Raw genomic sequence first — 13091 nt, 5'->3', positions numbered from 1 at the left:
AAAACCTATCCTAACACAAGCATCAGTGGCTTATACACGACTCGAACATTAGGGAGACAGATTTACTGCTGCTCCAAGGCTTCCCTTCATAACAAAAGTGTGAAGGAACTTTCGTATCTTAGAGCTGCAACTATCAAGAACCCTTGGTAAAAGTGTCCGACTATCAATGAATGACCACGGTCAGAGTGCCAATGGAGGAGATGGTACAAGGAAAGATTTTGAGGGCAAAAAGACGATATCAGAGAGCACAGAACATCGAAGCACTTAGGATGATCATACATAAAAAGACTCCAGCACACGGTACAATACAAACTTTTGTCCACGCCAAGCATGACTTGCATGAATCAATGAATTAACTGAGTAAAGAAAAAGGGGGAGGGAGAGCACTGATAATTGCTACACTTAAAACTCAGGCCTGTTTATAAATGCAGAAAATGATATCACTTTCTAAATGTCAGAGCATCTGCCCAATACTGAGTTTCCAGTTTCCTGTTATCCAATTTTGTCAACAATGGCACCCCTAAATAATTGTTTTTTTCTTGAAGTTACATAGCCAATGAACTTGTGAGACTACTGTTCTTTTGTACAAAGTTTCTGAAATGGACTTGCTGGTGCCGAGTCTCCCAAGTAATTTTCATCGTAATCACCAAAGTCACAAATCATTTCGTATTACCCTATTTCTGATCATTTGACAAAGGTAGATAGCGAAAAGGAAAAGCTTGAAAAAACAAATCGATGAGAATAAAGAGGATTATCTGATTGACCTCAAGATGATTTGTTCTTCAGAGCAGCCAATTCCTGTTTTTGCTGTTTTTTTAAAAACCGTTGTGCAGTAGCATTTACAATCTTAACGAAAAAGTTAAGTAGCATGATTGTAACCACACCGTTCCAAACTGAAGCCAATGAGAAATCCCATTTGTTCACCTGACAAGGATTCTGAGTTTAAATTAAGATGAACCACCATAAACTAATGAATAAGCAAACCAAAAAATTTATTCGATTTAGCCCAATAAATATCACAACAGAAATCTTTAATCATATAAAAACAGAATTAGATCAATTATTACCTTTATATTTGATGTTGAAGGAGTTTTGGTAGCCATATACTTGTCTTTCATGGAATGGAGCTTGGCAATAATTTTGGGTAACATGGTTTCAATACCAGGTATAAAACTAAGCATCCGAATCAACTCGGTCTCCACCAAATGAAGAAGTTGATTGTTGCAAACAGAAATTATAAAGACGGTCTGCAGAAGGATAGTCAAATAACATATCTCTATCAGAATCAACGTGTCAAATAAATAGGCAAGTCTGAAAAAGGTGACCAAGAAAGCAAAGGAAAAGATCATACATGACGCCAAAACTATTGAAACTGCATCTAAGATGTGGAAACTCATGAATGCAGAACGTAAGAGTTGACAGACCTGTATGTGAGTTTTAATGATAGCCTTTCCAATCAAAGTTGCAAAAAAGAACTTCCAAAATGGGATTCCAAATTGTCCACACATTATGCCAGCAAGATCAAATAGAGGATTTGGAACCTACAAAAGAAACCTCCATTAGAACAGTCTATACTATTTGAGAAGATATGTCTGCCTGTTAACTGAAAGCTACCACCACCATACGCAGCTAAATCCAACAGTACATAAAGAGGAAAAAGATGAGCTAGAAAGCAATAATTGGAAATATATGGTCCTGTGTGTCCCAATTCTAATATTTTGTGGACTACTAAATTTGTTGGGAGCTTCCCAAGTTTTGAATAATCACAGTGCCTTTTCGATATCTACACAAAATTCCTTCAAAAAGATGCTGCACGACACAACTGTCGAAGTTGCTGGACCAACACAGTTGTTCGCGTTATTATCAAGTCAAAATTATTTTTGCTCCAAAATCTTCCCAACTGACAAACATCTCAAAAACAATGTTACTCTGGCCAGCAAAAGTTCTGGTCAACCACCTTTACTACAGCTGTCATTAGTTATGGGAAGTTGTGGTTTGCAGTTTATAGAGACAACTAAATTAAAACCATAATTATGTACTAAAACACAATTTCATTTTTTATGGTGAACAAAAAATCAGCTTCATTTTGGGTTGGGGGTTGGGTGAGTGTGACGCTCTAATGTATAGCTTAAGGAACATAATATCTGCATGCAAAACTAAGGTCAATAGGTCATCAACTTTATCTTCCATGCATGATTCTTTGGATGAATAGAAGATAGATTTAAATAAAGATTTTGACTAACCGAAGCAAGTATTAGAATGGTGAAGAAGTTCAAACATTGTGCATGGGAAAAAAACCACCGCTTCGTTTGAGCCAGACGAGTAGCTAGAAATCCTTTATTTTCAGAAGATGCATCTAATTCTTCCATTGCCTCCACTTTACTTCCTGAGAGGCTTGCTGCATAAAGGTATGCCAATACATTAACAAAACACGCCCTGAAGATTAAAAACTTCAAAATGTACTTTTGCATCTGACAAGATCGTTACATGTAGAAAATATTCAAGTCCCTGAATTATGGTCTTGATTTATCAAAAATTGAAATAATTAATAAAATAAACCAAAAGTTATGCACATCTAGGCACAGAGGGCATGTCTAGTTGACTAATTGAGGAAAATCAAATTCCTACTACTGTTCTAAAAGATGGAAGGCCGAGAAGACAAAGCAAGTCCCATAAGGCACATTTGAAACTCAAAAAAGATTATCAAATCTATATCACAAAAAATTTGATTCTTGATTGGAAAAAGGGGAGAACTTTCCAAATTACAGGTGAATATCTTTACGCACCCTGCAGGTTGAATAACTGCATAATATACCAGGACAAGTAGCACCCGATTTGTGCTGCACGTGTTGAACTATTTACTGAATATAGGTGTAAAGCTTACAGACATAAGATAGTGTAGATGAACCTGCTCTTGAAATAAAATATGGGGGAAGCTCTCCAAGTGCCGTTCCAAGGCCCCACAAAACAGCCTCTAACTGCACTTGGGGCAGTATGCTGCTAAAAGGAACACTTGTGCCATGTGAAGATGAAAATACAGGGGGCCCAAACTCTGAACAATCTTTAAAAAGCCATTGAGGTGTTCTTTGAAATTGTATTGTATCGTAGGGAGCCATTTTGAGGTCAACTCGCCCACACTTCATTGCTTTTATCGTAAATAAAGCAATATGAGGACCCAGATAGAGGACAAAAGTGTGCAAACCAGAACCTGCAACATGGCAACAAAATAGAGAATCTAAGTTTTTTTTATTGGAAAAGCTAGAAAGAAGCAAGTTAAATCACCATTACTATCAGCAAGTTCCATTATGGAGATTTGAGTAGAAAAATCTCCCTCCAATATAGAAGCCATTAAACATAAGAAGCTAAAAAATCTAACAGTGAATGCTGCCTACCAAGGCCAATAGAAGATACAACACCAAGAGCAACCCACCAGAATCCAAACTGGAGATATTTAAGAACCTCCTCAACATGCTGCATTGAAACAGAAATGTTCTATTATTAGCGTTGACAAGACTGAGTTTCAGTACCACTTAATACGTACAACGAAAAACCAAACAAAGCCTCTTCAAAACTAGTTGGGTGGCTATATGATAATATATGAATCCTCTATACCCATCCCATTCCTTTCGGCATCAGATGTACAAGCTGAGGAAAAATGGATATCTGACATTTTCTAACTCCTCAACAAAATAATCGAAAATTGTCAAAAAGATCCAAATAAACAGTTCACTTAGCAATGTAACAACAGAAAACACAGGTTTAAGTTGACCAACTGTCGTCTTCCAGCAACAAGCAATAAAGTTCTTTTTCTTAACCAGGCATGTGTATGGGTGTGTCTATAGATAATGGTGGTATCCGAGCCAACTTGTGCACACCTCGACTACTACACCAAGTACATAGTATTTCCCATATAACACATATATCAGAGAACTCTGCCCCACCAAAGCTTAGGCAGATGGTAAAATTCACCCAGTGCTTTTTTTTGGCCTTTTGTAATATGAGCCTTGGTTTCTCAAGGCCAACTTTGTGATATGCCTTGGGTGCAAGGCATATATTCTGTTGATGGTACTAGTAACCATGACTGCATAAGTATCTGAAATTCATGAAGCATACCTTTACATGAGGCCCATCTGTTGTCACAAGCAGTGTTAAGGAAAATACAACAATTGTACTGAAAAGCATACACCATCGATGCGACAAAAGGTATGCTATCGACGTCCTGAGATACTGCATCATCGCCATACTGAAAAGCTTGAGCGTTCTGAAAGGCTGTGTCAACAGATTCAAATTTTCTAAATCCTTATGATGTTTCGCACTATGATCTGCAAGGCAATAGCAATTAACTCAGTCAAGTAACTTTAGAATGCAATATTTTCTACTCTTCAATAGGAGCATCCCCCACCCCCACCCCCACCCTCTGTAAAGAATATAGACTGTCACATCTCCAAATCCTTTGTCCTTTACTTTCTTTTCTCTTTTCAAATCTGCCTAGACAGTGAGCATCACAAATAAGCTTCCAGCTAAAACGTACTAAATTATTATATCCTTCCTACAAAATGCCACAGATAAAATATTTTTGTTTCTTACTTTTTAGCTTTTTTTCTTTGATGGGCCAATTGTTCTTTTTTTTTTTTGGACAATAGTCAACCAATTTGATAAGAAAACATGCTTATTACTTTGTTTCCTATTTTTATCATCAATTAAGACCTTTGAATTTTCATGTCCTTATTTTTAACACTAGCCAATCGGAGTTCCTATAAAAGTTTCTCATTGATAACTGTACTATCATTTTTTGGAAAAGAAATGAATTTCTCTCTATACATGTCAGTATCTTTTTTCGTCATTCAGTTAACTAAAGTGTACTATTTTCTATCCTCATCCATACCACGCGACCCGAGGTATAACATAAGCTTCCAAATGTAAGGTGAGATAATGATGCCTAAACGATTTTATTTTCTTTTAGAACTTTTATATCTGCACGTTACTGTTTTCCCCTTTTATCTCTAGTATACAATCTCAAAAGATTCTTAACAGAAGGGATACGGTAAGATGTTATGCTGCTAAATCAATGATAAACAGGAAACTACAACTCAGTAGGTCAAGATGTAAAATTCACGTAAGATGTGACAGATTGCTGCTATTGATATCCTTCCCCGTTTATGTAGGAGATATAAGACTTCTATAGTGAAATTAGTAAGCATAATGATCAAGTTGATGTAATGAAAACAAGTTTGCCAAGGACCACACACCTACTGAGCTGATCACTTACAGGAAACAAAGATAACACCTTCTAAATTTTGCAATAAATAGCAGTTCCCAATAAAGCTACTTTCTGAGTTCTTTTGTTGAGAAAGGCAAGTGTTTCTTTCTGAGAAATTTGATATATCATAGTTCAAGAACATGAATGTGTCGATTTCTACAAATTTTCTCTCCTTCCCACATGCATTTAGTTATCTTTCCAGGTATTCAGAATCAAAAGGACTTTCCAAATCTCACGTCTTTATAAGAAGAAGCGCGCAACGCATCATGTAATTTCCAGAAATGCAATAAATATGGCACTGTTGTGGATAAGGAAAGCCTCACCGAAACAGATTGGTGCTACAATGAAAGGAGAAACAACTACCAAATATAGGAAGTAAATATTGAGAAAATCTCAAACTTTAAAGGCCTTAACATTTCATCTTCACCCAACGCTATGCAATAGAAAATAACAAACAGATGTAAGAGATATAAAGAGAAAACACTATTATAAACTTTGCACATTAGAGCAAAGTGGGATCCTAGCTTTTTGAATCCACAACTAACTTTGCTGAGATCTGGATTTTACCTTCATGACAAATCTGGGACGATACCAAACAAGATTTTCAGGGAATTTAGCATATTGGAAAAATAATTTGCTTCAATCAGACAACATCCCGCTCTAAACCAATGAAGATGTGGTTCAGTGTATGAATATATGTTCCACGGACTTTAATATCGGCGGTTATCTTTCTATGTTATATATATAATTTACTCCACGTATTCAAACTAAAATGAATATTATCTATTCTAACATTTAGCTATGCTAAAAAATAACTACTGACACGGAAATGAACAAATGAAGCAGGTGATTTTTAACCAAGCTAGAAAATTTGGATGAAGCTTGAACTAATCTAGTCCAGATGAAAACAAACTAAATGGTACTAGTTTGAGATACTTCATCTTATCTTATAATTAGATGTCAAGAGACAACAATTTTAGACGATTGTCTGTTCCCAAAAAGAAGCCAATGAGATGACCTTAAAAACCTAACGAAATGAGTACAGGACTTCCGGGTACAAGAGTTCGCTAGCTTAGTATATAGGGAAAACAGGATCTTCCATAGACTTGGCATATGATCACGAGGACTAAGGTGCATAAAGTAGGACATGAATGACCAAGTTTCTTCTGCCACAGACTGATACTTCACCTGAAAGTGCTTTGTGATTCTACAGTCAAACAATCATTAAAAATGCAACAAAAACAGCAGATATATATTCTTTCTATTACTGTTTATAGCTTCTATATTGTACTCTCCACAGTGACAGAAATAATTAAAATAGACAACTGCAACTGCTTAAATCAGCATACTTAGGAGTGTTTCCATCCCCTGAAGAAGGATACATCAACGAATTGGAATGGAAAATGGCGTGGGGCGGGTGCAGAGCAATTCCGTGCAAACCCGCAAAGACACTTCCCGCCTCGCATAGCATAGTTTTTTGTTTTCACCTCGCCCCACCCCGCCCCGCGCCACATAGCATAATTTTTTTTGTTTTCGCCCCGTCCCGCATAATTTGCTACCTTTTTAATTTTAAAGAAGCGTGCAGAATGCTAATAACTGCTATTTAACACCCTACAAAAGGCTCCAAACTTCAGCAGTTAGGTTATGAGAAAACTACCCTTTCCATTCCTTTCCCCCCACCATAAGGTACTGTTAGATAAAGCTTTTGTTGATAGTGTTGTTGTTACTTTACCATATCAAGAATGCTTCTGAGAACAAATTTTTTTTCTGAGAAGACCATATCAAGAATTCTGTACCAAACAATACCAACAAACAAGGAAAAATGGACAAATTATGAATTCCAGAATATAACCAACAATGCAACAAATGTCGTACCAATTTCAAGCAGAAAACGCAGTAAGCAACAAGAAATATTTCAAGCGGAAAAACTGCCCCTTTTTATGTGAATAAGAAATATTGTTGATTTTGCTTCATTAAATCAAGAAAGTTCCACCAACAGTACAAAAAAATTTAATTGGAAATATCTGTAAATTAAAAATACTCTTCAGTTTTTTTTGTCATAATTGGAAAAATATGTAAACAACATACATACGTATGGTAGACTTGGTGTTAATAATTCATCTATATAGAGCTAGAGTAATAAATTTTTTGCTTTTGTTGTGTTTAAACTCACATAAACCCGCATCCCACCCTGCATCAATTTTTAAAATAATTATTTCAACCCGCCCCGCCCTTCATAGCCCAAAACCTGCACACACCCGGCCATCCCATATCAGCTAAGGTGCACAATGGGTTCAACATTCAAGTTCTGATACCGTACAACCAAAAAACAACACAATGATAGAAGCGAGGATTCATACAAACAACTTAACTAAACTATGTATTGCCACATCTATATTCTTTTTAAACAACCATATAGTTGTATTAAGATTACCCAACAACAACATACCTAGTGTATTCCCACAAAGTGGAGTCTAGGGAGGGTAAAGTGTACGCAATTCATGCCACTACCCCAGATGAAGTAGAGAGGTTATTTCTGATAGACCGCTGGCTCAGAACAGATAATAGTACAACCACAAAAAACATAAAAATAAACTACAAAATAGGATAACACATCGCTAGATAATAAAAGAAATAAGACATCGACAGAGTAATACTATAAATTATCTATTTGAGATCACAAATATCCTCAGAACACTACAAATATGAAACTACAGGCACAGATACAAACAACGCACTCCTCCCTATTACTACGGGTGCACTCCTATTCACTAACCCTCTACCCTAATTCGCGTCCTCCACACCTTCCTATCAAGGGTCATGTCCTCCATAAGTTACCGCTCCATATCATGCGTAAACACCTCCCTCCAATATTTCTTCGACCTACCTCTACCCCGCCTAAACCATCCATAGACAGCCTCTCGCACCTCCGTACTGGAGCATCCGTACCCCTCCTCATCACATGCCCAAACCATCTCAACCTCACTTCCTGCATCTTGTCTTCCACCAAAGTCACTCCTACCTTCTCACGAATAACCTCATAACAATATATTTCCTTAACCATTTCTGACTTTTAAGGCCATCTATCTAGATTTATCTACATTAAATTTTCCAAGATTCTCCATAAACACATGGCCAAGCTTAATATAAGCAACTACGAGAAATAGTTGCACATCCACATCATGAAATTGCAACACAACATCATACCCATTGTAATCCCACAAGTGGGGTCTGGGGTCAGGGGTGGGGAGGGTAGTGTGTATATCGACCTTACACAAGCAAGGCAGAGAGGTTATTTCCGATAGACCCTCAGCTCAAGTACCAATATGAAATTGCATTAACCTCAAAACCACTAGACATCCATCAAAATTCCCACCACCCCACCACCCACCCACACAAAACACAATTTTTCCCAATCTCACCATCAAGAACACAGATTTACTGATTTACACCTTCATCCAGCAGATAACAGTCAACAAACCAAAAAAGATTATTCCTTTATTTACTTCCAGCAAATATTAACGCATACCCATTACTCAAAACAACAAACTAATCCATTAAAAACTCTCTTTTTTCTTCTATTCCCTAGTTTTACACACACACACAAAAACACAAAATGGATCCTTATACGCATAAGATACATGAATTGTACATATATTTTTACTTTAATTCTTCAACCAAAAAAAAATAAAAAACCCACTTACCTGAAATAGACATCTGATTAACTGGAGAAGCAGAACGAATACTTTTCTGGGATGTTAATTTCTTCTTGAACCTCATTGCCTAATTATAACAATCCAAGAACTGTTGGATTGCAAAGAAAACAAGAAAATCAATAGATTTAAATACACAAATAATGGATTTTGGGAAGAGATCTGAGAGTTATAAACAAGAAAATCCAAAGTGGGGTTAACGTCAGATCCACGGTTTGATCTTCTCTTCTCTCTCAGGGGCCCAGATTTTTCAAACAATGGGGGTCACCCAAGTTACTCCCAAACTAATATTGCTATAAATATTACAGTCAATATATATATTTAGATACAAATAATTAAGATGAATAAATAAAGTTAGTAAATGCAGTATTAGCCAACAATTGACTCTTAAAAATAAAAACAATTTGACAATGTCATTTTGATCCAAAATTAAAGGGGAAAATAAATAATAATTGCTAGATATGTACCCCTACCTATACACAACAAATCGAACGAGAAAAACTATTGGATCTTTAGTCTAACTATAAATAATAAAATGATTAAAAATAAGAAAATTATTTTATAAGATAAAGTATATGACTTTTCATTTAGTTTTGAAATATGAAAGTCTAAAGATTAATTTTTTTTTAGATAAAATCATGGAATTGAAATTAGTAATAAGAAGCTATTTTAACAGCGATATTACTATTAGTAAAACACAAACAAATGTTTCAAATCATATTTAAAAATAAAATACAGTATATTAATTTCTCAATATCTAAATTTGTAAGACTTATTTTAATATAATTATTAAAGTAAACAATGTAAATTAATTCAATGTTATTCTTATAAAATATTTTTCTTTTTAAAAAAGAAAAGCATGGTATGTCACGCATCAAATCCTATTGGGGTGGACAGGCACCCGTAGCCGTGAAGGTCCGAGAGAACCAATCTATAACCTTGGAATTCACATGCATGCAACTATAATAGGCAAAGGTTTTTCCATATACGGATATAATGCCTTAATGAAAAAAAAAATATAAACGACAAGCCCTAAAACTATATACATAATAGACTTGGCCGTTGGGGCCATAACATCTACAAGATAACACACTACCATGCTTAACTTTACATTGGTCTACAAAGCCTTTAGACGATACACAAAATTTAGCTAAGGTCAGTACAAACCCCCGCCATACTATTAACTTTTATACAATATCAAAAATATATGAAACCGACTCGCCCCGAAGCAAACTGGAGCTACTGAGGAGGCGTGTTTGCCGAAGCACATGTGCCTGTAGCATGAAATATAAGTTCCTCCATAAGGGGAGTCAGTACGAAAAAAATGTACTAAATATGCAAAGTAGAAAAGTAACAATACATGACATAAAGGCTCAATAAAAATATGGAACAAGTGTAAGAATAGTGCTAGTAAACCACTTTTAAATTTACTTGTGAAACAGGGTACATTACGTTTCTTTCTTCCTTTTACCTTCTTACTTCATTAGCTTTGTAATCCATATGATACAAATGACCAGCTGATCAGTGGTAAATAATAAATCAGGATCGGCCCATGCTGGGCTTATGCCCCTGAGCTGCCACCCGTTTTACAGATTTCTGTTACTTAGTTTAATTAGCCTTTTGAGATTGTTACTTCGGTGGTCATAACCGTATGGTACCTTGAAATAATGATCTATCAATAAGAGACATGTAAATAGGCAATCAATGCAATAACAATGAAGTTAGGAGTTGTTGGCACACTAATGAAGTGTTTAGGAGCTAAAAATAACACATGGGTCTTATTTGAGTAACCGAAGAAATTCTGAAATTTACTAGTGAAAATAGGCATGTAGGATAGGTAGCAAGCATGTATCAAGGTGGTTTAACACATTAGAGAGTGGAAATAAGTTCATTAGTAACATCGGATATCATAGGTGCTATTATGTAGCATGTGTTTTTGGATGACCTTGGATGCTTACTCGATGGGACAAGTATCCATTTTCACGCCAAGAGTGCAAAATAGAGTATGCCTTACATACCTGGTTGTAAAACTCCAATACCAGCCCAACTCGACTTCCCGCACTTTTAGACTACTTATCTACAATGAAATATATGACAAACTAATATTAGCAACCAAACGTCACATTTTGACTATTTAACTTCACCAAACTAGTGGCCGGAAAGTAAGCCCTTAATTTATAACAAAGGGTGTCACTTTAACCCTCTTATACTCCAATTACAGCCACATACCATACATATTCATATAATATCCCCAGACACTCGGCTTCATTTCACCTTCCAATCAACACACACAAAACGAAATGAGCAATAGACATACACAATCATAAATTCAGTGGTGTATCAACACATCCATCTTCTATAATTCAATACAAACTAATCACATATTTTACCAATACCAACCGGGCAACTCACAACACAATCACACAAAACAATCCGCAACAACACCCCAATCATCCTTTAATAGCAACCCAACATGTGCAATAAGGACAAAAATGGACAGCAACCATACCTTGATTTCCTTGGTATTTTAGTGTCTTAATGTTTATTTCCTCAATAGCTTAATCCCTTCACACATACATCAAAAGAGAAAAGATAAATCCCTTAATAACTAAGAACAATGGACTGCCCAAACTTATAGAGAGGGCTGTCCAAAAATTAATCTTAAAGAACACATAGTTTTCATGATACAAGCTCATGAATTATTCACTTACCTTTAGCTTTGAAGGAAGGTCAATCTCAAGAACCCTTGTGGAATTATAGGGTTGTTTCATAGCCAAGAGAGAAAAATCTAGAAAACTAGAAATTTTGTCTAAGTTAAAATAAGAAAAATTGCTGATTTCAATCCATAAATAGAAGGTGCTCTTGGACGAATTTATTGACTACTTTTGGGCTATATTTTGTCAAGTAATTTATGTATACACTTGTCCAATATATTAGGCCTTTGTGGATCAAAAACTATTGGGCCCTAGCTACCAATTTTTCCTCCTTTTCTTCTCTTTAACTTGGTATTTGGCAGATTTGAGTATTAGGCCTCTTTTCTCCATTTTCTTTCTCTTTTACTTAATTTGAGCTCAAATGAGTACATTAACATAGCATAATCTAATACATGGTCTTGATCCCATTAACTTGGTCCAAATAGCTCAAGTAAGTGATCCACCTACTAGCTTAAGTAAGTCAAGAAAGCACCTTAACAAAATACTCAATTTTTAGTTCTTAACTCTTTAATCTAACTTAAAATTTGTATATACTTGGTCACATTAAACCACATGGGAAGTATTTAGAACTCCATCTACACCATAAATATATATCAAGTTCCATATAAATAGAACAAGTACACGCAAAAATATGGGGTGTTACATCCTTCCCCCCTTTAGAACATTCGTCCTCGATTGTTAGCATAATTGTCCAACCGAAACAAGTTCAAGCCTAAGGTTAATATTATTATCATCACACAGTACTTATATATATATATATATATATATAAACACTTACTTGTTATTGCTCTAATTCAGCATCTTGGACTTTCTCTTCGTATTTGAATAGATGAGGGTATTTGGATTTCACTGCTTCCTCAGCTTCCCATGTGATCTCCTCCACTTGCTGGTTTTTCCAAAGTACTTTTATAGATGCTATTTCTTTATTACTTATCTTCTTAACTTTTCGATCTAGAATGGCAATAGGTATTTCCTCATAGGTGAGATCTTCCGTAACTTGTACGTCTTCAGGAGAAGTGATATGTGATGGATCTCCGATGTACTTTCGAAGTATTGAGACATGAAATATCAGATGTACTGCTGAGAGCTCTTGGGGTAGCTCTAACTCATATGCGACCTGGCCAAACCTCCGAATAATCTTATATGGGCCTATATAACGTGGACTTAGTTTTCCTTTCTTACCAAATCTCATCACCCCTTTCATTGGTGATACCTTCAAGAATACCCAATCACCGATAGAAAACTCTTGCCCTCTTCTTCGAATATCTGCATATGACTTGTGTCGACTTTGGGCTGTTTCCAGCCGCTATTGAATTACTTTAACCTTTTCTATAGCTTGATAAACAAGATCTGGTTCGAATAAGGCAGTTTCACCCACTTCAAGCCATCCAATTGGTCATCTAC

At 35.8% G+C, this 13091-nt stretch overlaps 1 protein-coding gene and 1 long non-coding RNA gene across 2 annotated transcripts; both read right to left on the bottom strand.

The window, feature by feature from the left end:
* Nucleotides 1-393: 393 nt before the first annotated feature.
* On the bottom strand, nucleotides 394-9415 carry LOC107864115 (vacuole membrane protein KMS1). Its single transcript, XM_016710387.2, has 8 exons — nucleotides 8965-9415; nucleotides 4114-4322; nucleotides 3393-3471; nucleotides 2909-3208; nucleotides 2244-2398; nucleotides 1425-1541; nucleotides 1068-1247; nucleotides 394-924 (listed from the first exon to the last, which is right to left on the bottom strand). Exons 1-8 carry the CDS (start codon nucleotides 9038-9040, stop codon nucleotides 766-768), a joined length of 1275 nt encoding a protein of 424 aa, XP_016565873.1. The 5' UTR covers nucleotides 9041-9415; the 3' UTR covers nucleotides 394-765.
* A 528-nt stretch (nucleotides 9416-9943) lies between these two features.
* LOC124896519 lies at nucleotides 9944-11529 on the bottom strand. The gene is made up of 3 exons (XR_007052868.1): nucleotides 11483-11529; nucleotides 10992-11050; nucleotides 9944-10247 (listed from the first exon to the last, which is right to left on the bottom strand). It is a non-coding gene; the product is annotated as an uncharacterized LOC124896519 (long non-coding RNA).
* Between the last annotated feature and the right edge of the window lie 1562 nt (nucleotides 11530-13091).

The sequence above is a fragment of the Capsicum annuum genome, chromosome 3 (genome assembly GCF_002878395.1).
Source record: "Capsicum annuum cultivar UCD-10X-F1 chromosome 3, UCD10Xv1.1, whole genome shotgun sequence".
NCBI classification, from domain to species: domain Eukaryota; kingdom Viridiplantae; phylum Streptophyta; class Magnoliopsida; order Solanales; family Solanaceae; genus Capsicum; species Capsicum annuum.
This window is presented reverse-complemented; position numbering and strand designations above follow the sequence as displayed.

Coding starts and splice junctions, on each gene's coding strand:
- LOC107864115 (XM_016710387.2), bottom strand. CDS start 9,040: ATGAGGTTCAAGAAGAAATTAACATCCCAGAAAAGTATTCGTTCTGCT. Junction 2,399..2,908: donor ATATTTTATTTCAAGAGCAG/GTTCATCTACAC, acceptor ACCTTTATGCAG/CAAGCCTCTCAGGAAGTAAA. Junction 1,248..1,424: donor TCATTAAAACTCACATACAG/GTCTGTCAACTC, acceptor ATCCTTCTGCAG/ACCGTCTTTATAATTTCTGT.